General features: G+C 60.8%; 1 protein-coding gene across 1 annotated transcript; it reads right to left on the bottom strand.

Moving 5' to 3' along the window:
* Window positions 1–1,623: 1,623 nt before the first annotated feature.
* PTTG1IP (PTTG1 interacting protein) lies at window positions 1,624–20,995 on the bottom strand. The gene is made up of 6 exons (XM_072739046.1): window positions 20,791–20,995; window positions 13,856–13,908; window positions 10,614–10,722; window positions 5,899–6,073; window positions 5,242–5,288; window positions 1,624–3,291 (listed from the first exon to the last, which is right to left on the bottom strand). The coding sequence occupies exons 1-6, from the start codon at window positions 20,903–20,905 to the stop codon at window positions 3,245–3,247; spliced, it is 546 nt and encodes a 181-aa protein (XP_072595147.1). The 5' UTR covers window positions 20,906–20,995; the 3' UTR covers window positions 1,624–3,244.
* Between the last annotated feature and the right edge of the window lie 1,576 nt (window positions 20,996–22,571).

Below are 22,571 nucleotides of genomic sequence, written 5' to 3'. Positions count from 1 at the left end.
CTCAGTAACCTGCTTCCACGAGGCCGCGTACCTGCACGCGGCTGGCACAGCGTCCCCGGTGGCTGCGCACAGGGTGTCCTCTGTCTGGAGGGTGATCCCGCGGATCCTACTGTTTCAATAACCATCACAGACACTCTGATCCGTGATTCTACTTCTAGAAACGGACTCAGCTCACACCAAGCAGCACGGACAGATGGGAGTGGAATCAGCAGCGCCTCCCAGCGGGACGGTGGGATGAGGCCCCTGAGGCCCCGGGGAGGGGGAGGCAGTGGCGGTGGCCACGTGCACAGATCCGGGTGCCGAGGGAGCAGACCAGGAGCCACACGGATGGGCTCTGGAAGGACACCAAGAACGAGCTGGTGCGACGCGGCCACTGACAACCCAGCTGGTCCCGTGCCTGCTACACCCCGAGGGGATCTTTTTTCAAGAGCAGACGTGGTAACGGAAGGACTTCATTCACCAACCCCGTCCTTTCAAAGCACCAGTCCTGCCATCATCGGACTGAACTTCTTCAACCAGTCCAAGGTGAGTGTGAGTTTCCCACGCAGATCGGATCCCCAAGGACGCCCCACGACTGCCCCTGGACCTCTCACTCCCCTGCTCTCGACTTCCCAGAGGAAGAGCCCAGAGCCCGTCCCCGGCCTATAACCTGGAAGTGCCCAAGTGCACCGGCCTGGGTCACACGGGGCAGGCTCACGCTTCCCATGGGGACCACGGCACCATGGCAACGACAGACGGATTATCTGCCCAACGTGGATGGACTTCAGACTTTGCAGCACAGAGGGAGTCCCGGAGATCCCACAACTGCAGTGACGGTGACATGGGCTCAGCTGGAGCTCAGAGGACAGGCGCTGCCCAGCAGCCCGGGGGCGGGGGTCTGCCGACGGTTACAGCCCAGGACACAAAGCTAAAGGCTTCATGAACGGCTTTCCCTGTTTTTTGGTATTTGATTCCAGGTAAGCAGAAGAAGGACAGCAGGGCTGGGAGACGGGGTGCAGAAAACCAGCCCAAGTCCCCAGCTGGGCAGCGACTGCTGGGGCGTGGGGAGGGCCGGACAACGTGAGGACACGGCATGGTCGCCCCCTTGGCCCCGGTACTGAAGCCGGGATTGCTCACACATCTGGACGTGTCAGAAGGGCCGACATACAGGTGCCTGGGTGGCTCCGGCAGTTGAACATCCGACTCTTGGCTTCAGCTCAGGTTGTGATCTCAGGGTCCTGGGATTGAGCCTCACGGCAGGCTCCGTGCTGGGCGAGTCTGCTTTGGATTCTCTCTCTCTGCCCCCGCCCATGCCCCATGCATGCACACTCTCTCTAGAATAAATCTTTTTCTTTTAAGATTTTATTTATTCACGATTTTTAAAATTTATTTTTATTTATTCACAAGAGACAGAGGCTGAGATACGGGCAGAGAGAGAAGCAGGCTCCATGCAGGGAGCCCGATGCGGGACTCGATCCCGGGACCCCAGGATCATGGCCTGAGCCAAAGGCAGACGCTCAACCACTGAGCCACCAAGGGATCCCTAATCTTTTTTAAAAAAAGTCTCCGTAGAAAGTCTATGTGCTGCTCCCCAGGTAACACCACCACCACCACCACAGAGAAAGGAGATGCGAGCACACAAAGTGTATTCAACAAAGTGTGTATTAAACCATTTTTTGAAAACTGGTTAAAATTAAGGCACTCAGCTTCACGGTTTCCTTGAGGTTATAATATATCAGCTGCTCTTAGGGCTATTTCAGAAAAAAGCGTGGGGACCGAGACAGCCCTCCAGGTCCCTGGCGTGGGCTCAGTACCCCAGAAGGGATCAGATACACAGTGTGGAGGTCGGGAGCTCAGCAACCTACACTCAAGGCAGGAGTGACCTTACACGGCGGGACTGTATGGATACAAAGGCCAAGGCCGCTAAAGCCTGTTACAAAGTTTCTCAGGAATAAATGGTTAAAAGACAACCGCGCGGCTGGCGTCCGAGAGCAGGAAGGCTTCATGTACTTTAAACTGCTATCAAATGCCCGAGAAGTCAGAAAGATAACGGGAGTCTGTGGAGGTCGGGTTCTAGCCCGTGGGACCGCAGGGCAGCACGCCCGGCGCCTGCGTGGGGACTTCACCGGACGCTTCAGGCAGCAGGTGAAAGCAGAATACGTCGTGTTCTCGTGTGCCTGTCGACCCACGTTCCCAAAGCTAAACGTCTTCCTAATCCATGCAGGGCAGCAGCCGGGCCTATCCTCAGGTCTGAGGAAGGCTGTTCATGGTCACGTCCCGGTCTGCGGATGTGTCCGACACCAAGCGCTTGGTCCTAGATCTTGATGGGAGAAACGGAACCGCCCCAGACAGCACCACAGGCTGTGCCTGGAGGCCCCGGTCACCCCCGGGAGCTGCCTCTGCTGGAGCTCTCACAACACCCCTATGGGGCACAGTCCCAGGACCATCATCAGTGTGTCTGCGCAGCCCGTGGGAGTCCCTCCTGCCAGCCTGGACACCCTGGCTCCCCCGTGGACAGAGCCCTGCAGAGGGGCCCGCGGCGTGTGGTCCCACCCCCTTAGGGGACAACCCATGGTCCCTAGGTGACTAGAGCACAGGCAGCCTGACGTGCACCTCTGCACACAGCACCAGACACCTGCCACCAACGGGGCAGAAGGTGAGCATGGCCCGCGGCCACCCCACGGCACCACCAGCTGCCGCCCGGGGGAGGCGGCCTTAAAGCGTCACGTGGTACCCAGTGTGCACCGCGAAACAAGCTTGAGGTTCTGGCACAGATACAAATTAAAATCTACAAACTGTCCAATATGTGGTCTGAATTTTGACAGTGGAGTTTTTGGTGAAGTATTTTAGGTGGAGGAATGAAATCTAAGACTTAAGACGAAACAGAACATAGGCCCGAGGCCTCGGTGCTGCTCCAAGTGGCTGGGGTCGGGGAGCGCACCCCGAGTCAGCGGGCAGAGGCGCCGAGGGACAGGTGCGCCCCGCACCGAGCAGCCGGCCGCCGGGACGGAAGGCAGGGCAGGCGGCCCCGTCCACAGGGGGCTTACCCACCGGGAGGAGTGAACTGTGCCTTTCCTCCTGAGACTAACAACAGAACCCACACCAACCCCCGCCCCCCGACAGGCTCCGTGTCTCGAGTGACTAAGTGCAGAGAGAGAGAAGGGCAGAAGCTCGCAGGTGTGCGGGCGGCCGCGCTGTGCCCCGGCGGGGACGGGAGGGTCGGCCAGGGCTCCACTGACCCGCAACACGTCCCGCGCCGGCGTGCTCAGTTGTTCTCAAACCTGGCATATGGGTTTTCTTCTTTAAACAAACCTGCAACGAGAGAGTTCTGGTCATAAGCGCGCTCAGACGACGACAAAGATGATGCACGAATGCGGGACAGCTAAGTTCTCCGTGAAGAGAAACGGCTGTCCCGAGCAGGTTCGAGCACCACGCGTCACCGTTTTCAGTCACGTCACATCACAAATCCTTATACTGTTGACTCGGAACGAGGTGACCGTCGATCTCACCGTCCAGGGTTCAGGTACAACTAACACGATGGACGTGGTCGTGAAATCCTCGCTGCTCAACACCCAAAGATGAGTCGTCTCTGCAGAAACACACACTCCCTCCCCTCTCTAGAAACCTGGACCACACCCCAAGCCCTCCTGCAGCCACTGCAACAGATCTACTTGCCGCAGCGTCTGGGGGAGCGGGGTGCTGCTCCGCCTGAGGGGAGGAAGCCCGCGGTGATGCTGGTAAAGGGCGCACAGATGCCAAATGCCAGACACGCAGTCATGTTGGAAAAAGACAAAGTAGAACAGCTCCTAGTCCTAGTTCTAGTCCAAGGGGGAGAAAGTTCTGTGCTTCAGAAATCAAATGCCTGCTGAAACCCAGAGAAGGCTCCACGCGCGCTGGCATCCCGTGTGTTAGCCGGCGTGTGCCCCTCCCCTGCCCGCACGGGCCCTGCGAGTCCATCCACCCGCTGTGCCTTTCCAAAGCCCAGTCCGCCCTCAGGTCTCTATGTAAACAGGCACCAGTTGGCTTTCTCAGGGCAGTTAGGGCCCAAACGAACCATCATCAGAACGGGAGGAAGACGTGGCCCGGTGCAGTTAGGGACAGCAGCCCTGCCCCGGGAGCCGCAGCCTGACCCCCAGGCCCTGCACACGCCGGCGAGGGGGGACGACTGTCAGGCTACTTGTGCTTGGCAGTAAATGCACTTTGGTGAGTGCGCACGTGCACACGGCTCGTCTTGTATTTACGTTAATGTTGCTCAGGTGCCCACACACTCCTGCCACCCTTTTCAATCATGTGGAAAACCAGGGCGCCCCCACTGAGGGGTGCGGATCCTCGGGGGGCACTGCACCAAGACGGCTGGGCAGGGAATTTCACCCACATGGAGTGTGTCACCACCTGCCCTGGGAATACCACGTGACACCAGGCTGAGCGCCGAGGGCAGCAAGAGGGACAGGCCAGGCTGGCCAGGGGAGCAGCAGCACCGGGGGGGGGCAGCACACAGAGGCGGCTCTCTAGGCTGCCGGACATCGCTCCTCGGCACGAGACCTGACCGAGGCGGCCTGCGTGGGTGTGGGCAGCAGCCAGCCAGCAGCCCCGCCAAGGAACTGAGCCTTCGGGACTCACGGTTTTACTGCTCAGGGTCATAAACACCACTGAACGCAGTGTCCCCTCTTCAGAGAACTGCTAAGTGACCACGTTGTTGGAAAGGACTTTGCAATTTTCCTCATCACGTAGCCTTCAGCCCAGACGCCCGGTCCAACCAGCACACAGCACGCGCTCCTCAGGTCAGAGGTCGGGGAAGCACCGGGCCCTGGGCTGGAGGCACTGCGGCGGTCCTCGGTGAAGGCCCAGTGAGGCCACTTCTCCCAACCCCCACCCCCAGCTCAACACAGCAGACTGAATACTCTGTCACGCACCCCCCATCTCCCCCAACAAAACACAACACAACACGTGGACAGGATGGGGAGCTGTGCGAAGTCCTTCGAAAGGGGCACAGCCCGCACACTCCAGCAGGGACAGGCTGGGGCCGAGGTCCACCCCGTGAGCAGGCGGTACTCAGGAGGCCTGGCTGACAGAAAAATACACCAAGGCTTCATCTTTCACGACACTCGCGGCTCAGTTCATTCCAGTCCTCACGGAGGAGAGCCGGAGGAGAGCCGGAGGAGAGCCGGAGCGCGGGGGGGCAGCAGGGCCCAGGGCCTGCGCTCACATCGCGTGGGGCAGCATCACCCCGACCACACGGAGTGGACACCCCCCGACGCTTACCGTATTTCTTTCTGATTTCGTCATGTCTCGACTTCATCTCTGCTCTCCTAAAAAACAAAGAGATCTCATTTAGCGTCTGAATGTGACGTGATGTTGAGAGACGCACCCTTGGCTTCCTTCAGCAGAGAGGCTGGGGACAGGCGCGGCCACTCGGCCGGCAGGGGACGGCCAGCTCTTCTGCAGCCGCTGCGGCGTCCTCCTACCTATTCAAATGTCCAGTATTGTGATTTCTTAAAATATTTTTCATATGAAGAAAACATTGCGATCAACGAGAATCTCACACCAGGTTCTGAGGAAGGTCAGTGCACGTTAGGTTTTATTTGGGGGCAATGGCTCTGCAGGGACCTCTCTGAACCACAGCCCACCCCCTCAGGCGTGCCCAGTGACCCTCCGCTGCACCTGCCACCAAGGCCTGGCCTGTGGCAACAGACGTGCTCCCCAAAGTGCTCCGTAAGGAGGAGGGGACAGTGTCTCGGCGTGCTGGCCAAGGAGGCCCGCCCCAGGCAGCAACGAACCCCTGCATGGCGCTCACTCCTGCCCCCAAGCTCGGCACAGGACGGTCCGCCCAAAGCTGGAGACAGCTCGTGCCCCAGTCACTGCCCCTGGCTCGGTGGCCGGATGCCCACGGACCCCCCACCCCCAGGAACGGGACCTCACCGCTCCTCCTGCCGGATCCTGCGCTCCTCGCGCTCCCGCGCCATCTTCTCCTCACTTTTATCGGGCTTCCGGCTCTTCTTCCTCCGGCAGCAGCAGCAGCAGCAGCACACGGCCACGGCCAGGAGCACGGCTCCCCCCACCACCGACAGGGTGATGATCAGCGCCTCGAAGTTCACTGCAAGTGCACCAGGCGTCGGGGAGTCAGGACAGGGAGCGGGGACCCCAAAGCAGCACCCCCTGGGGGCAGAGAGCAGCCCCAGAACCACAGAACCAGCCCCCCAGGTCTGCTCGCAGCATGTGTGTGCGTCTGTGTGTGTGTGAGACACAGAGACGGTGAGACAGAGACACTTGGAATTTTTCAACCAACCACCAGGGCCCCAGCGCCAGGGCAGCTGTCCTCACCTCCTGCCGCTGAGAGGAGGCTGCAGGCCTGAGGACAGGAACGAGAATCCCCGGTGGGACACGTACACTGACCAAACACATCCTTAGACTCTCTGTGGGACCCCCGGAAACAGAGGCACGGCCTGGTGTGGCGCTTCCGATCCTCAAGCCAGGCCCACAGCCCTACACCGCTGGCCCCCAAACACGGTCTGAGCCTCGCGTGTCCGCTAACACGTGCGGTCTGTTCCCACAAATACAGGGCGGTACAAAGTGCACCGCCTCGTCCCGCGGACTCTCTTACTAACGCTTCCCTTTCTCGGGCCTGCTTGGCTGCAGGAGCACGGCACCCAGCACACGCGGGCACACGAACACGGGCCGTTCCGATGCCCTGTCGCCAGTGGGCCTTCCATCCACCGCAATTTCCAGGGAATCAAAAGTCACATGCAGATTTTTGAGTGTGCAGGGAGTCAGCACCCCTGACCCTATGCTGTCCCAGGGTCACCTGCATTTCCTCCCCGCCCCGGGGACCACTGCTGACCCCAGCAGGCAGACGGCGACTGCGCAGCCGCAATGCAGCTGGCCAGGCTGCGAAGGATTTTAAGATTTTCTGTCAAAACCCAACTCCTAGGGCAGCCCCAGTGGTGCATCGGTTTAGTGCCGCCTGCAGCCCGGGGTGTGATCCTGGAGACCCTGGATCAAGTTCCACGTCAGGCTCCCTGCATGGAGCCTGCTTCTCCCTCTGCCTGTGTCTCTGCACCCCCCCGCCCTCTCGTGTCTCTATGAATAAATAAATAAAATCTTTAAAAAAAAAAAACCCACCTCCTAGGACAAATCAAGTAGTTGAAACAAGTTTTACGATTCTCTCCAACCTCCCTGAAGGATTTATAAGCCCAACTGTGGGTATTTTCCTATTTAACATGAACCAGAGCCAACCAAATAGCTCTGATACTGCGTTTGCCAACGTGTCTGTTCATCCCGTTAAGACAACCACCGCGGAGGCTTCGACAGCGAGATCTGCTCCGGGCGGCAGGATCGGAGTCTGCTCCGTCTCCCGGGTCTCCGCGTTGTGGCTGGGGTGGGCCTCCCGGCTGGGGACAGGCACAGCACTGCTGAGGGGGACACTCCACACGGGCCAGCCACGAGCCTCACACGCTCAAGTGTATTCGCCTACTCCGCCAATCAGATACGGCTACGTCTGGTGAAATGACTTCCTAGCTGTCATCACGCGCTCTTTCCTCCTTCCACCTATTCTGGAAGAGCCCGCACAGCAAGCAGTAATGGCCATAACACAATCAGAGAAAACCTTCCTTCACGAGCAGATACAGCACGTTTTGACCACAGAACTTTATTTTTATTTAAAAGATTTTATTTACTCATGAGAGAGAGAGAGGCAGAGACCCAGGCAGAGGGAGAAGCAGGCTCCGTGCAGGGAGCCCGATGTGGGACTCGATCCCAGGACCCCGGGGTCACGCCCTGAGCCAAAGGCAGCCGCTCAACCACTGAGCCCCCCAGGTGACCCTGACTACAGAACTTTAAAACAATCACTTCCTTTCCTTCCCTTCCCCTTTCTTTTCCTTTCCCTTTCTTTTCCCTTCCCTTTCCTTTCCCCTTCCCTTCCCCTTTCCCCTTCCCTTCCCCTTTCCCCTTCCCTTCCCCTTTCCCCTTCCCCTTTCCCTTCCCTTTCTTTCTTTCTAAAAGATTTTATCTATTTTTTTTTTAATTTTTATTTATTTATGATAGTCACAGAGAGAGAGAGAGGCAGAGACACAGGCAGAGGGAGAAGCAGGCTCCATGCACCGGGAGCCCGATGTGGGATTCGATCCCGGGGCTCCAGGATCGCGCCCTGGGCCAAAGGCAGGCGCCAAACCGCTGCGCCACCCAGGGATCCCAGATTTTATCTATTTACTCATGAGAGACACAGAGACACAGGTAGAAGGAGAAGCAGGCTCCCCGCAAAGAGTCCAATATGGGACTCAATCCCGGATCCCAGGATCACACCCTAAGCCAAAGGCAGATGCCTGACCGCTGACACCCAGGTGTCCCTATTTTGAGAGAGAGAGGCAGAAACACAGGCCGAGGGAGAAGCAGGCTCCATGCAGGGAGCCCGACGTGGGACTTGATCCCGGGCCTCCAGGATCAGGTCCTGGGCCAAAGGCGGCGCTAAACCGCTGAGCCACCGGGCTGCCCTATTTTTTTTTTTAAATATTTTATTTATGGGGTGCTGAGGTGGCTCAGTGGTCAAGCATCTGCCTTTGGTTCAGGTCATGGTCTCAGGGTCCAGGGATCCAGTCCCACATTGGGTTCCCCGCAGGGAGCCTGCTTCTGCTTCTGTGTCTCTCATGAATAATTAAATAAATCTTAAAAAACAAGAAAAAGACTTTACTTATTTGACAAAGAAAGCAAGCACACAAGAAGAGAGATCAGCAGAGAGAAAGGGAGAAGCAGGCTCCCTGCAGGGAGCCTGATGTGGGACTTAAACCCAGGACCCCGGGGTTACTACCTGAACCGAAGGCAGACACTCAACCAACTGAGCCACCCGGGCACCCAATAGTCAATTTTAAAAACCAATCACATCAGCAAGACAGCTGGCTTGGAAATAGGCTCCCTGCCCCCTCGCCCGCCCACAAAACAGCTCTCTGACTAGCAGCTAAAACAAGCTATGAAGTACAGAAATCCCGATCACCATGGGAAGTCGCTGCGGGCCGCCCTCCCCGCGAGCCTCCCATGGAAGAGCTATGTCAGGGTGACCTGAGTGGGGCAGGGACACCTGCCTATGCACGATAGGGCGACCTCCTGAAGACCTCAAGTTTCTCCAAATGAGCATGACTGCAGATCATTATAGTGAAAACCCCAAAACAGTTTTGCCCAAAACTGGGTAAGAAGATTCTGAAGTTCTGTGAGATCAAAGAGCACCCTGCGCGCGTGAGGTCTGGGATTAGAGTCACGTGCCGCCCTGACGTCTGGGGGGCTCCCACGGAGAAGGTCCCCGGCTCGACACACCCGCCCAGCCCTCCGGGTGCACACCCGCAGCCCCGCAGCTCAGGACACCACCCGCGCCTTCTCCGGGAAGCGGGGGCAGCATGCCTCCCACCGCCCCACTGCCCCCGGCCCCCAGGCTGCGGGTCTCACTGGCCCACGTCAGGTGTTCAGCCAGCCTCATGGCCCAAAGGCAGGGACTTCATTTCACAGGAAAATTATCAAAAATGCCCCCACTTGAAGGGTGTTTAGCATTATCAGCCAGAGAAATGCCAATTCAAACCACAATGAGATACCACTTCACACACTCGAACTAAAATGAAGACGACTGATTGTCCCAAGTGTTGGCAGGGACGTGGGGCAAGGGGAGCACCACCACACCCCCTGGCCCGCTAGGAGGAGCGTTAACTGGCACAGCCGCTCTGTGCAGGGACTCAGGGCCCGTGCTCCTCAGTGCACGACCACGGGAGGGAGTGTGGGCAGCGGTGCACACGGGCACAGCTGTGGCAGCACCGGCACGCCCGGGCGTCCACCAGCAGCACAGCACAACACAACAGCTGCAGGGCACTGAGCAGGGCACTAAGCAGGGCACTAAGCAGCTGCGACAAGGGCCACGGGAGTCTCAGCCACACGACCAAAGGACTCGGAGAGACCAGTGCGTGACTCCCCCACAGGGAAGGGCTGGCAGCACTCACCGCGGGGAGCAGAGGTCAGTCCAGGGACTGCCCACAGGGTCCTCCGCGGTCAGCCTGCGAGTCTGAGGGGAGATGACCTGCCTGCCCGTGGAAGGCTTCACTCAACTCCCTGAGCTGTGTACGTACACGTGTGTGTCTCTGCTAAACACTACCGTCCGCACGGAGAGGAAGAATTAACGTGTACGCTTATCAGAAGCTGAACCTCAGGATGCCCCAGGCTCCCCGGTCAGGGCGCTCTCTGTGGGGTCTCACAAGGGTTAACCCCCCAGAGAGCCTGCCCGCGACACCAACCACACGCAGAGGGGGACACATGATGAGAGGCGGGCCCAACCACGCTGAGTGGCAGTCCCAGCGCATAGATGCCGCCCACACCATGTGCCAACCCGCCTGGCAAACAGTCCCCGAACGAACCCCCCCGCCCCGTGCCCTCCGCCGCCATCGTGGGCCGTGGAAACCCAGGGCAGGGCCGAGGTAGACGGGCTTGCACACGGGCCTCCGGCCCCCCGGGGACCTCCAGCTGCCCCCCCAGAAAGCACGCGCTCTCACTGGCTTCCTGACTTCCTGCAGCGAACATGCGTTCTGACAGCTTGTGTCCACTGAGCACAAGCAGATTTTCCAAGACAGCATTGCTTTTGCAAGAACTCCATGAAAACGAAGACTCACCCCAGCAAACGCCCCAGCGGGCGGAGCTCAGCTTACAGAGGGAGCTGGGTGGCAGGATCCTGCTCACCGGGTAGTCCAAGCATGCCTTATTTGTGTGGCACCAAAGACACTGAAAGAGATAAAAGTTTGACAAACGTCAGAAATGCAACGTATGCCCCGAAGAATCAGACTGTCCAGGACACACACCCCCAACACACCTCTGCTCCCCCAGGTGACTGGCAGGCATCGGCCCCCAGCCCCCATCAGCTCTACCTGGCCTGGCCCACCAGGGCCAAGGTTCCTCCAACCCTCCTGCACCAGGCACCCTGCCCGGCCTCTTGGCCTTCATGCAGGTCCCGAGAGCTGCCAGGTGGCTCCCTGCCCGGAGTCTCTGCACAGCTACTCCTCCTGCCCGGAACATTCTGGTCTCAGCTCCCCCACGAGGCCCACCCTGAGCCGCCTCCCCACCCGCACCCTGCCCCAGGCCCCCTCCCCTCAGAAGCACCCAGACTCGCTCAGCTGGGGTGCCCCTCCCCATTTGTCTGCAGGAGGGAGGCACTTGTGTGCTTCACCGAAGGATCCTTGGCAGGGGGGCCGGAGCTGGGCCCACGGGGGGAGTGCAGGAAGTACCGGTCAGCGGACTTCTGCAACCCTGGATAACACTGCGGCCTCTCCAACCGCGCGGGCTCTGCCGTCGTACACACCCCGCACCGGGGTGCGCCTGGGTGGGTGAAGCGTCCGCTGTAGGTTCAGGTCAAGATCCCGGGGCCTTGGGACCTGCCAGCGTCCAGTGCTCCGCTCTAGGGAGTCTGCGTCCCCTCCCTCTGCCCCTCCCTCCTGCTTGTGTTCCCACACTCTCTCTCTCAAGTAAATAAATAAAATCTTTAAGGAAAAACAAAGCACATCTAAGGCTCAGAGGCAGCCGCCCAGAAGCTCAGAGCTGGAGTGCACCTCACAGATGCTGTCTGGGGTCCCTAAAAACAGGAGGGGCAATGCAGGCGCAGAGACAGCACCACCCCAGTGCTTGGCCGACGCCGGGCGGCCCAGGCCGGAGCCACACTCCGCAACCCGAGGCGAGCTGTATCTAGACCTCATGGGCCAGCTGGTCGGGCCTTTGCTCGGCACTTTGAATCTTGAACGTCGCCATCCTGCAGGCTCGCCCAGGGCGCCCGTATGCAAGACGCTCTGAGCACGCAGGGAACATGGTAACCCTCTTGTTCCTGGCTGTCTGAGAGCATCCTGCGCAGCAGCGGCTTGGTCCTGGCTGAACCATTTTCAGTAAATCCTCCATTTTCAAGTAATGCAAGTCTCAAATGTCTGTTTCCCATTTTTATAACCATTTTACCAAAAGCCACAGGAGCTCCCTGGGAGGCCAAGTTCCCTGCTGTGGTGGTATCACAGGATTCTGTTTGCTCTTTAGATTAACAAAGTGACACACAAGTGGTGAGCGACTTAGGTGGCACCTAAGGGGGACCAGCGCGCCCTCCGCCTCCCTTCTGGCCCCCTGGCCCTGGCCTGTCCTTCCAGAAACCGGCATGCACCCAAGGATCCATGTGGGCAGGTCTGCGACAGCCATGGCTTGGGGGGGGGGGGGGGGGGGCTGTGTCTTGGACTCCACAGGTCAGGTGGAAGGCCCGTATGCTGGGAGCCCCCTGTGATGGGGGCCCTCCCTCGGTCCTGCGCCGCACCATCTCCTCCAACAGAGGGAAGGGTTGGACTGGATGCTGCAAAAGCGCCCCCGCAGGGAAGCGGGTCGGGGGGAAGGCGGTGAGGCAAACACTGGGCCGCTCTCCGGCCAGGCCAGGATGACTCCCCGTAGCCACACCCTGCCCCCTGGCAGCCGAGCCAAGAAAACACCCCTCGAGGGGCCGAGGCCACTGAACAAGCCTAGCGTCATCAACAGCGAGGGCTGAGGCTGCGGTAACTACCTCCCTCGGTTTATAACCAGCCAAGGCGGGGGTCCCCTGAGCCCCACGACCCCACAGGCCTCAAACTATGACACCGCCCTGCAGCCAGCAAATTCTTTTGAAAATGTGACCATCTTAGAGCAGAAATTGTCTGATGAGGTCTCTCCTGGCCCGTCCCAGAGTGAAACTCACCGCTGGGGAAGGGAAACAGGGCAATGCGCTAAGATACCCTCGTAAAACCCGACTGGAGGGAGGGGAGACAGCTTTGCCCCCGGCCCCCAGGCGAAGGCCGCCCATCTCTCCCAGCCCCCCCGCCCCCACATGGCCCTCGGGGCTCTAACGCTGAGCACACAGTGCTGCGCTGAAACGAGCCAGAGAACCAAAGGCCTGGGGCTCCTGAGTCCCACTGCTCAGGAAGCTGGTGCCGGCCAGGAGGGCAGAAGGATCCTAACAAAGTGGTACGGTTGCCCCAAGACCCTAGTGGGCTCTACACGGTGGGTGTCTTTCGCCAGTGTTCCTGCTTGCCCTGATGGTCAGCTGCACACGTGCCTGCGTGTCAGAACCCAGTCGGCCCACCTGAAGGTGATCGCCATGCGCACCAGGCCTGCTCCAGAGCAGGGACAACCCATGAGCGTCCTGGCTCCAAGTGTCCCCTGTAACTCTGGGGAGCTAGTCTAGACCAGGTCCTGTGTGATCTGATGGCTGCGTGTGTCTCCTCGCCCTCACCCTTCCCTGTTCCCAGGCGGAGAGCCAAGGGGGAAGCATCTACCCCAAGCCTGGAGAACTCGGGACACGCAGTCTGAAGACTTTGGTTCAAGGTTCATGGACAGCCCTTACTCCTCTTGGCAGCAGATGAGGCCTCTGCGCACTCAGGACACCCCCTGCCACGTCCCCGGGGCCCATCGGCAAAACAAAGTACGGCCCCTGTCCCCACCAGGGCTCTGCATTCCAATGACACCACCATGAAGAGCCCTGGTCAAGAGCTAACAGTTGCACACCAGACGCTCAATGAGCCCCCAGCCCAGCGCTCCTCCTGTCCCCCTCACCCTCCACAACCCCTCACCCGACCCCAAGCCCACCAGCCTCGGTGAGGCTTCCCACGCAGCTCACACACGCTCCCAGCCAGGGGGCCTAGCGCATGTTTCGTGACCCTCGATACCTGTTTCACAGGAAGTAAAGAAAGCATGTCGGTGATGCACAGGCGGGATGTGCAGTTTTCCTGAGACGGTTTAATACGCCCAAGAAACACTAAAATGATATTCCGTACGCATCACACAAAACACCTCCACGGACCCCCAGACGCAGAGCCCTTCGCACACGAGACCCCGGGGCTGAGGAAGGGGGTGTGCTACTTACAGAGACGTTTCTCAGGCACTCCTCGCAGGTTCTGTTTGTGTTCTGAGAGCAAGCTGTGGGGAAGAACACACACACCAGTGAGAGTCAGGCAATGTGCACGTGCACTCGGGGGCAGGGGGCCCGGGCGCCGCTCCCAGCCTCGGAGACCCACAGCCAGCACCCAGTGTTCAAGGGACACCAGCAAGAGCTACTGAGCCTTGCTGCCAGCAGGGCCCCAGGGAGGACAGACAGGCACCCTGCAAAGGTGTAAAGGTCCGTGCGTGAAAACAGGCCCTGGCACACGGAGGGAGGACCTTTAGCGAAGAGGAGACGAGCACCTGGCCGTGTCCCATGGACCCCACCCGGCCTAGGCCCACTGGCTCGTCAGCACACATAGCAGTGCCAGGCCCAAGAGACAAAGGTCAGGCCTCAGCCCCACCGGCCCCCCCACCCCGACGTGCGGGGAAGGCTCCCTGAATCAGCTGATGCCAACCCCACGGGGCACCCCGCAGCTCTGGCCCCTCCTCACAGCACAAGGAGCTCAAACTCCACACAGCTAAGAGCTCTGGAACTCAAGTTAGTCAGAAGAAAAGAACTAGTGTATGACTACAGCATTCCCATCCCCTATCAAGCTGCTAGTACCACACCCCACTGCTAAAACACACACACTGAAAAGAGCTCAGTGTGCAAGCTCGTGAGTCACCAGGAATTGCAACCTCACGTCATCACGAGATGCCGCTGTACTCCCACCAGGATGACTAAAGCTAAAAAGGCTGACACCACCAAGTGCTGGCGAAGAGGGAGCAGTGGGGGCCTCCCACAAAGCGTTGGTGGGAGAGCAGGACAGTTCCAATGGCGAAAAGATCTGGCGTTTGTTCATAAAACCAACCCCTGCTCCCCCGTGAGTCAGCAACCCCACTCGACTGTGTTACTCAAGATAAGCAGAACGTACGCCTCCAGGGAGGCTTGTGTAGAAATGTTTACAGCAACTTTTTTTTTTTAAAGATTTTATGTATTTGAGAGCGCACGAGAGAGAGCACACAAGTGAGCAGCGTGGGGGGAGGCAGAGGGAGAAGCAGGCTCCCTGCAGAACGGGGGAGCTCGATCCCAGCACCCCGGGGCCACGACCTAAGCTGAAGGGAGACACTTCACCCACGGAGCCGAGGCACCACCAGCAACTTTATAATAACAGCAAAAAACTGGAAAGAACCCAGATGCCCAGGCACAGGAGGATGGGCAAACCAGTGGAGCTGCACAGAGGAACGGTACTCAGCCAGCAGACGTACCCCGTACGCACGAAACGTGGATTATCTTAGAAACGTCACACAGGCCCACAGATATCTGACACGAAAGGCCATCCTGTCGGCTCCCTGGACAGGCGGCTCTGGAGCAGGGCATCCCCTACATCGGGAAAAGGCCAGGCACCCGAACCTTCTAGAGACAGGTGCATCCAGGAGCCTGACGGGGGCCAGGGCACACAGGCCTAACTCACCACCAGCACACTTAAGACTCCTGCACTTCATCGCACTCAAAACTTCCTGTGTGAGAGAAAGGAGGACGAACGTTAACCTCTGGCCCACGACACGTGCCGGGAGGTCCCAGGCAGCGGACCTCACAGAGCTCAGTGGGGGGAAAGGGGAAGATCCCTAGCGCCGCGGAGGGACCGCAAAACTCCGTGCAGTGTGAACATCCCGAGTGCGCGTGCCTACTACTCAGTTCGGCCTCCCCCCCCCACCGTGTGAGGGCAGGGGCGCCTCACCCCCAGGTGCGAGGGCGCCCACGGTGGCCGCCGAGCAGGACCAGCACGGTGACCCACAGCACATCTGCCTCTCCGCACCCCTACACAGCCCTGCCTGACTCAGGGTGAGCCGGGCCCGCTGGCCCCAGCTTGCTCCCCAGCACCCCAACAGCACTCCTCCCAGAGCCTCTGGCAGGTGCCGCTCCCTCAAGGACTCCTCCTGCAGCAACAGCCCTACCTTAGCTCCGGGAAGGTAAACAAAGTGGATGACCCACCACCACCCTGATTTCTGCCGGTACCTCACCAGCCCAGGTCCTGGCATCCACCAAAGGGCCCAGAGGACGACACCCGGAGCACAGGGACCTTAGTGTGCGGACACCATCCCCGCGGAGAGGAGCCAGGGCTCAGGGAGGAACACCTGATCGCAGACCTGGGACAGAGGAAGGACAGGACCGGCCTGGGACAGACTGCTGCGCCATGGTGGCACAGATGTAGGGGGTCAATGACTGAAGGATCCAGAAGCCAGCTTGAAGGGGCAGGGGTCCTCCTTGCCCAACAGGGACAACGACAAATCAAGGTGGCTGACCACAATGCCCGCTAACGTCTCGAACGGTCCAGGATTTCCCATGGACAGGGAAGGCTGACCGGCCAAGGCGAAGCAGCGGGTTGAAAACCTGCCATTTGCAGTCATCTTGGTAAATCTGGACGCTGAGGCCACAGTGTGTACCCGTGAGGTGACAGGCCCTTGCGGCCTCCAGGCGCCCCGCGGTTGAATTACTTTTGAAGACAAGATGGTACCTTAGAAGTGACCAAAGTATCGCCACGATAAGGACAGGACGAGGGAACGAAATGACAGCAAGTGCCCCCTGGGGGTGCAGGGCGAAGGACCCAGCCACAGGGGATTGAATCCTGGCCAAACGGGAGTCCAAGTAGAGGCCAGCAGACAGGACCATCGGAGGCCCTTCTACAACGCCGTCCTCAGAGCCGGGAGGCGAGGGGAGCTTGGGAGACCTCCTGGCCAGATGCCCCGCGTGTCCAGGAGGGGGAAGGGACAGGACGGCCCTGGGGCAACTGGTGGACCATGTCTGTAAGTCCCGGGCCCCATCACGGAGTTCAGGGATCGTGGCGACGCCGGCTGTCCTGGGGAGGGCCGCCCGGCTGCGGGGGAAGGGCCGGCCAGCTCCCCAGGCTGGTTAAAAGGGCAGCGAGCACACGGGGCGCCGCAAAGCAAACCCGGAAACGCTGAGAACCAAAGGCGTTTGGAAGTTATAGTGTTTATTCCTTCAACTTTTCTGCAGCTTTGACGTTTTTCTAAACAAAGAGTTAGGCAGGAAGCCGCTGTGAAAATCTGCACGACTGCTGACACACCCACTCTTAACTCCTTCTGGAAAGATTCTACAAGAAAAGTCCTACTTCTCATCAATCTTGGCTGAGCAGCCACAGGGGGCAGGGGAGGCTAGAGGAACTCTGTCATGGGGACTTTTCATGTTTGACAGTTCGCTTTGTGTGAACTCAGCTCCCTGACACACGATCCGACCCCACCCCGTGGCCTCTGGACCAGCGAGCAGGGGTCGGTGGCGATCACCCTGCTCCTCCCGCCCTGGCCAGGCAGCGGGCAGAGAGCTCTGTGTCCAGCGCTCCAGGACGCGGGCGCCGGGGAGAGGCCGCTCACTATCCCCCTCGGGTCACCTGACCGTCCTGCACGGCTGGCAGGGCAAACACGTTCACCGCGTGCTAGGGCTTCAGAGGCCCACCTCTCTGGTCACGGGACGTGGAAAACCAGGCGCCGACAGCCAGCGAGAAGCAGGTGCTGCCCTCGTTTCCTAAGTCGAGCGCTAAGACCCGACGCCCCGGCTCTGCGAGACCTGGGCCTGAAGATCCTCCACCCAGAGTCCACTCCCCAACAATGAGAAAACGTCACACGTCGTTCACTTTACAAATTAAACAAAAAGACCAAAGCAAGAAAACGGAAGTTCACTGGGTTGAGATACACTGGCCCACGGCCCCACATCACACCGGAGCTGCAGGGGAGCCTGTTAAGTACAGAGGACACACACCCTCGTCGCGAAGAGATGTTTCATAAAAATAAAAAAAACGGGGATCCCTGGGTGGCGCAGCGGTTTGGCGCCTGCCTTTGGCCCAGGGCAGGATCCTGGAGACCCGGGATCGAATCCCACGTCGGGCTCCCGGTGCATGGAGTCTGCTTCTCCCTCTGCCTGTGTCTCTGCCTCTGTGTGTGTGTGTGTGTGTGTGTGTGTGTGTGTGACTATCATAAATAAAAATTTAAAAAAAAATAAAAAATAAAAAAAATAAAAAAAAACGAGTGAGGACATTCCCACACGTGCGTCACACCACAGGCCAGGGGCCGGGGCCGGCAGACCAAGCCCCTCCTTGGACACTGCATCTGCTCCACTGGGTGACAGACGCACAGGAAGCACCCACATCACAAGCTCCCACGAGAAATAAGGGTAAAGAGTTCACGCAGACAAAAAGCCCCACATGTCTTCCTAGCTCAGTAGGAACAAGAGAGCTTGAGGGTGGCACGGCTCTTCCCCAACCGAGGACGGCTTACATCCCAAGAAACCCACTGTAAGTGGAAGACGTTCTAGCAAAAATACACCTGGCCGATCTTCGACGTGCTGAGCACACGCAGGGGGCGGCGGGCGGGCGAAGCCCTCAGGCAGGACCTACCCCGTGAGAGTCAAGCAGCTCATGTGATGACCGAATGCCCGCCGTGACCAACGGGACGGCCGTGACCAATGGGACAACCGTGACTGCACAGTGCTGGCCTGGCAAAGACCCACATCCGAAGTGGCAAGCGCTGCTCCTACTGTGTGCACATCACTTCTGTGCCACCACGACGTTAGAACGTCCAAGGTCGGACCCGTGTAGGCAGGGGCCGTCCGTGCATACAAATAACGGGTACCGTGTATGGGTTGGCTGTAACACCCTCACAACCGGGTTAGAAAGCCCTGGTCTCAGCAGCAGATGGGCAGGACAGGAATGGCAAGCCCCCTCCAAATCCAGCACCCGTCCTAAGGAGCAGTGAGGGTGGGCTCCCCAACCCGCCCACCTGCAGAGGCCACAACGGAGCTCTTCTGCATCCCCCGGGCCGCTGGTGCTCGGGGTCATCTCCCCTCCACCGTGACGGACACTTGCAGGTGTTTCAGGAGCTCAGCGTTCGCCCCGGTGGACAGAGTCGGGAAGACTGTCCTCACCATGCGAGCGGGCATCACCCAATCCACAGGGGCCCCAAGAGAACAAAAAAGGCAGAGGAGCAGAGAACTGACTCTGCTGAGGCCAGGACACTGTCTTCTCCTGCCTTGGGCACTAGTGCACCTGGTTCCTGCAGCTCCACCTGCAGCCCCCACCATCACGCACGCCAGCCCTTCGTGATCCGTCTCTACAGCCACAGACACCCTGCCGGTGGTTTCTCTGAAGAACCCTAATGCCCTGGCCAGGCTGTGAACGGCAGTCCTGCTCCTCCAGCACAAGCAGCAAATGCCTCACGGCAGCCTGGGCTCTGTGGAAGGGGGGGCCTCGGGGCTCTCACAGTCCCCCCGACCCCGAGGAAGGGCAACAGGGGACCGGCTGGCAAGCACCCACCCAGCACACCACTCCCCCATGAAAAGGTGCTGCTGACAGGGGAAACAAGAGCACCCCGCCACCCACCGAGGACCTGGGGTGTATCCCAACCAGACAGGTGATCCCTAGGAGCCGAGGCCGGTGATGGGCAGCTGCCCCCTGAGCTGATGGCGAGCGAACGCCGTGCGGCTGAAGGTGCTGTGGCATACGGAGCCGCAGCTCTGGTCTAAGCCCCTACGGAGGACACGAAGTCACCAGGCCACCCCCGGTCACCTGACGGAGCGAAGGCAGTATAACAGGCAGAGCGGTCACACAGGTCACTGCCAGCGCCCCTGACACGCGCACTGCAGTCACGCACACACGCCCGCTAGCCGCGGAGAGAGACTTCCTGCAGCCTGCCCACCTACTCGGGCAAACGATCCCCATCCACGCTCACGCTTATGGCTCAGTCTAGACCAAAAGTCCCCTACGCAGTGCCATCCCGCTGCTGCACGTAAAAATGTCCAGGTAGCTGCCTGGGCAAGGTCACGCGTACGTGTGAAGTGGACTGGCACGACAGTGCCCTGAGCAAACACTCTGTAAGTCACAGAAAAAAGGTGCTCTGCTGTGCTCAACGGAGCGACAAGGCCTAGGCTGCCGGGAGGAGAGGAAAACCCTGGCCCGAGGGGGTCCTACTCATAGAGCCCTGGGCAGAGGTCAGGAGGCCTGCCTGTGGCTCTACCACCACAACCCACAACCGGGGATCTCGCCGGGCTCCAGACACGCCGGCCAGCACGACAGTCCTGCAACAGGCCAAGCGACACTGCCCAGCTTCTCCGATTCCCCCCAGGCCCAGAGGCTGAGGACCCCCGGTCCCCCTCCACTGACCCCCGGGAGGCCGCGCTCCAGCAGCACCCGTCTCCAGAACTTTCTGAAACGTCAGTCTGGGCGCAGGTCTCCCACCTCCCGTGTGGGCACTGTCTTGGCCAGGCTGACCTCCGGGCCCAGGACCGGGCAGCACGGGGCGGGGTGAGAACAGGCGGGAGGAACCGGGCGCACAGGCCTGGGGCGCGCTCAGGGCAGCCGCGGAATCCACCTCCTCCAGAGCGCAGGCCCCACGGCGCCAGCTTTCCTGCCTCCACCAGGCTGGCCCTGACCGAGGTCCGCTCCTGCAGTGCACGGGCGCCCGCTACCCGCCGGCTCTGGGGCTCCAGCAGGCAGCGAGCTCCGCTTCCAGCTGGGAACCGAGCACCGCGGGCTCCCCAGAGAGGCTCCGGGAGGCTACGCCGAGGGCCCAGCCGGGACCACCCCGAGGCCCGCACACCGCCGCCTCCACCGAGCCCAGGGCCCGGCTGCCCCCTCCCAAGGGACCCTCGGGCGGCCCCCGCCGGCCGCAGCCCCAGCCCGGGGCGGGGACGTGGGCGTGGGCGTGGGCGTGGGTGGCGGCCCCCGGGCGCAGGGGCGGCCCCGCCTCCTCCCCGGCTCCGACCAGGGCCCAGAGCCGCCGCCCCGCCCCGGACCCCGCGACCCCTTCACCGCCCCGCCCGGACCCCATCGCGCCCCGCCCGGGCCCCCGCGACCCCGCGACCCCTCCCGGTCCGACCCCGCGCCCCGCCCCTCCCCCCGCCGTCTCTAACCGCCCCGGGGCCCTCACCCGCGCCGGGCGGCTCCGGAGTCGCGGCCGCCGACAGAAGCAGCAGGAACAAGGCGACGGCGCCGCGGGGCAGCTCCCAGCGCGGCCCCAGCCCGCGGACGCCGCCGAACGCCATGGAGGCCGAGCCCTCGGGGCGGACGTCAGCCGGACGCGGTCCCCTCCGCCGAGCTCGGCGGCCTCCCCGCCCCCGGAAGGGCCGCGCGCCGGAAGTGGGCGGGGCGAGCGGCAGGCCGACTGCGCAGCCGCGGGTCCCGGTTCGCCCCGCCCCCCGGCCGCTGGCCCCGCCCCCGCATCCCGGCGCGGCGAGGGCGAGACTCAGTGCGCGTGCGCGGGGGGCGGCGCTCACGGCGGCTCCGTGCGCCTGCGCGGCGGCGGGGGCGTGTCCTGGGGGGCGGGGCGGCGGGGCGGCGGGACCCCGACCCCAGGGCGCTGAGCGGGTCGGGCGGGGTGGCCCGGGACCGGGTGGCGGTGCCGCGGCCGGAGAACGGCTCGCAGTGCAGCGGTCACCGGAGTCGGAGAGGCCGGGCGGGGACTCGCCCCGAGGGCTCGCAGGGGCGCCCCGGGGTCCGCGGCTCCGAGCACGTCGGGGGCTGCTGGAGGAGCGCTGCGCGCCCCGGGACGCCCCTGGCTCCCCGCGCTCTCCCCGGCCGCCGTCGGCGGGGGCGCCGGTGCACCTGCCCCCGGATCCGGGGCTGCCTGGCCGCGTGGAGGGAAGGGGACATGAGGGCCAGGGGCCCACCTCCAGCAGCTCCTGCCTTTAGAAACAAATAAACACCTGCTGGGTTGACAAGCCCGGCCCCAGAACCCAACCTGTTTTCACCTAAACCAACCTGTTTTCACCTGACTACACACACAGCAACAATTTGGTGAGCCAGAGGGCATTGGGCGACTGTAAACATGAACCAGGATGCAGTGGACACTGTGACATTGGAAACAGCGCCATCGGCCATGCGTGGCTTTTTTTTTTTTTTTTTTTGTAAGAGCAGACACCGTGGGCAGAGGGGAAGAGAGACCCGCAGCCCCCGCTGAGCACGGAGCCCCACATTGGGCTGGATCCCAGGACCCTGGGACCGCGACCTGAGCCGAGGGCAGACGCTTCATCGGCTGAGCCCCCCGGGCGCCCCAGCAATGGCATTTTAAAACAACCTGAGTTCTGCAACAATCCGACAACACAGAAATTCCAAAAATACTCAGTCACTAGAATCTGTCCTGTTTTAAGGGTGGGGAGGTAGGGGCATCATTCCCTTGTCCAGCAGCTTCGCGCTCCCAGGAGACGCTCGAGGGTGGTGAGAGGCACAGGTGCAATGATCATTCAGGGAAGCAGGACGCGTCCTCTCGGCAGTCTGCAGTTAAAGCGTGTGGTTTTTCCAAGAAAGATAGTTAAGGACTTAGACTGACACGGTGACAACGGCATGCAATGAGGAAGTAGGGCTGTCCCCAAACACCAGGCTGGCCGTCGGCTGGAAGCCAGAGCCCCCTGGTTCTGCAGCTCCCGGGGGCCCCTTACCCGAGTGTGCACCAGTCACCACCAGGCTTCTCTACCCGGCTTGTTTTTATTTGTGGTCCGCGGTGCCGTCAGATTTTGTCCGCCACCCGGAGTACATTCCTCTTCGTAGGTTCAGGCGTTACTTCCAGAAAGGCCCTACGGAAAAGGAGCAAAGCTGCTCCCGGGCGGGTAGCACCAGTCTGATTGCTGTCGCTGGGAGAGCTCATCTGCGGCTCAGCTGAGGTCTGGGAACGCTTGAGGGCCCGGACGTTGGACAGCCTCGGAGGGATCTGTA

This window comes from Vulpes vulpes, chromosome 15 (assembly GCF_048418805.1).
Source record: "Vulpes vulpes isolate BD-2025 chromosome 15, VulVul3, whole genome shotgun sequence".
Taxonomy (NCBI): domain Eukaryota; kingdom Metazoa; phylum Chordata; class Mammalia; order Carnivora; family Canidae; genus Vulpes; species Vulpes vulpes.
The sequence above is the reverse complement of the archived record's forward strand: the minus strand, read 5'-3'. Positions and strand labels throughout refer to the sequence as shown.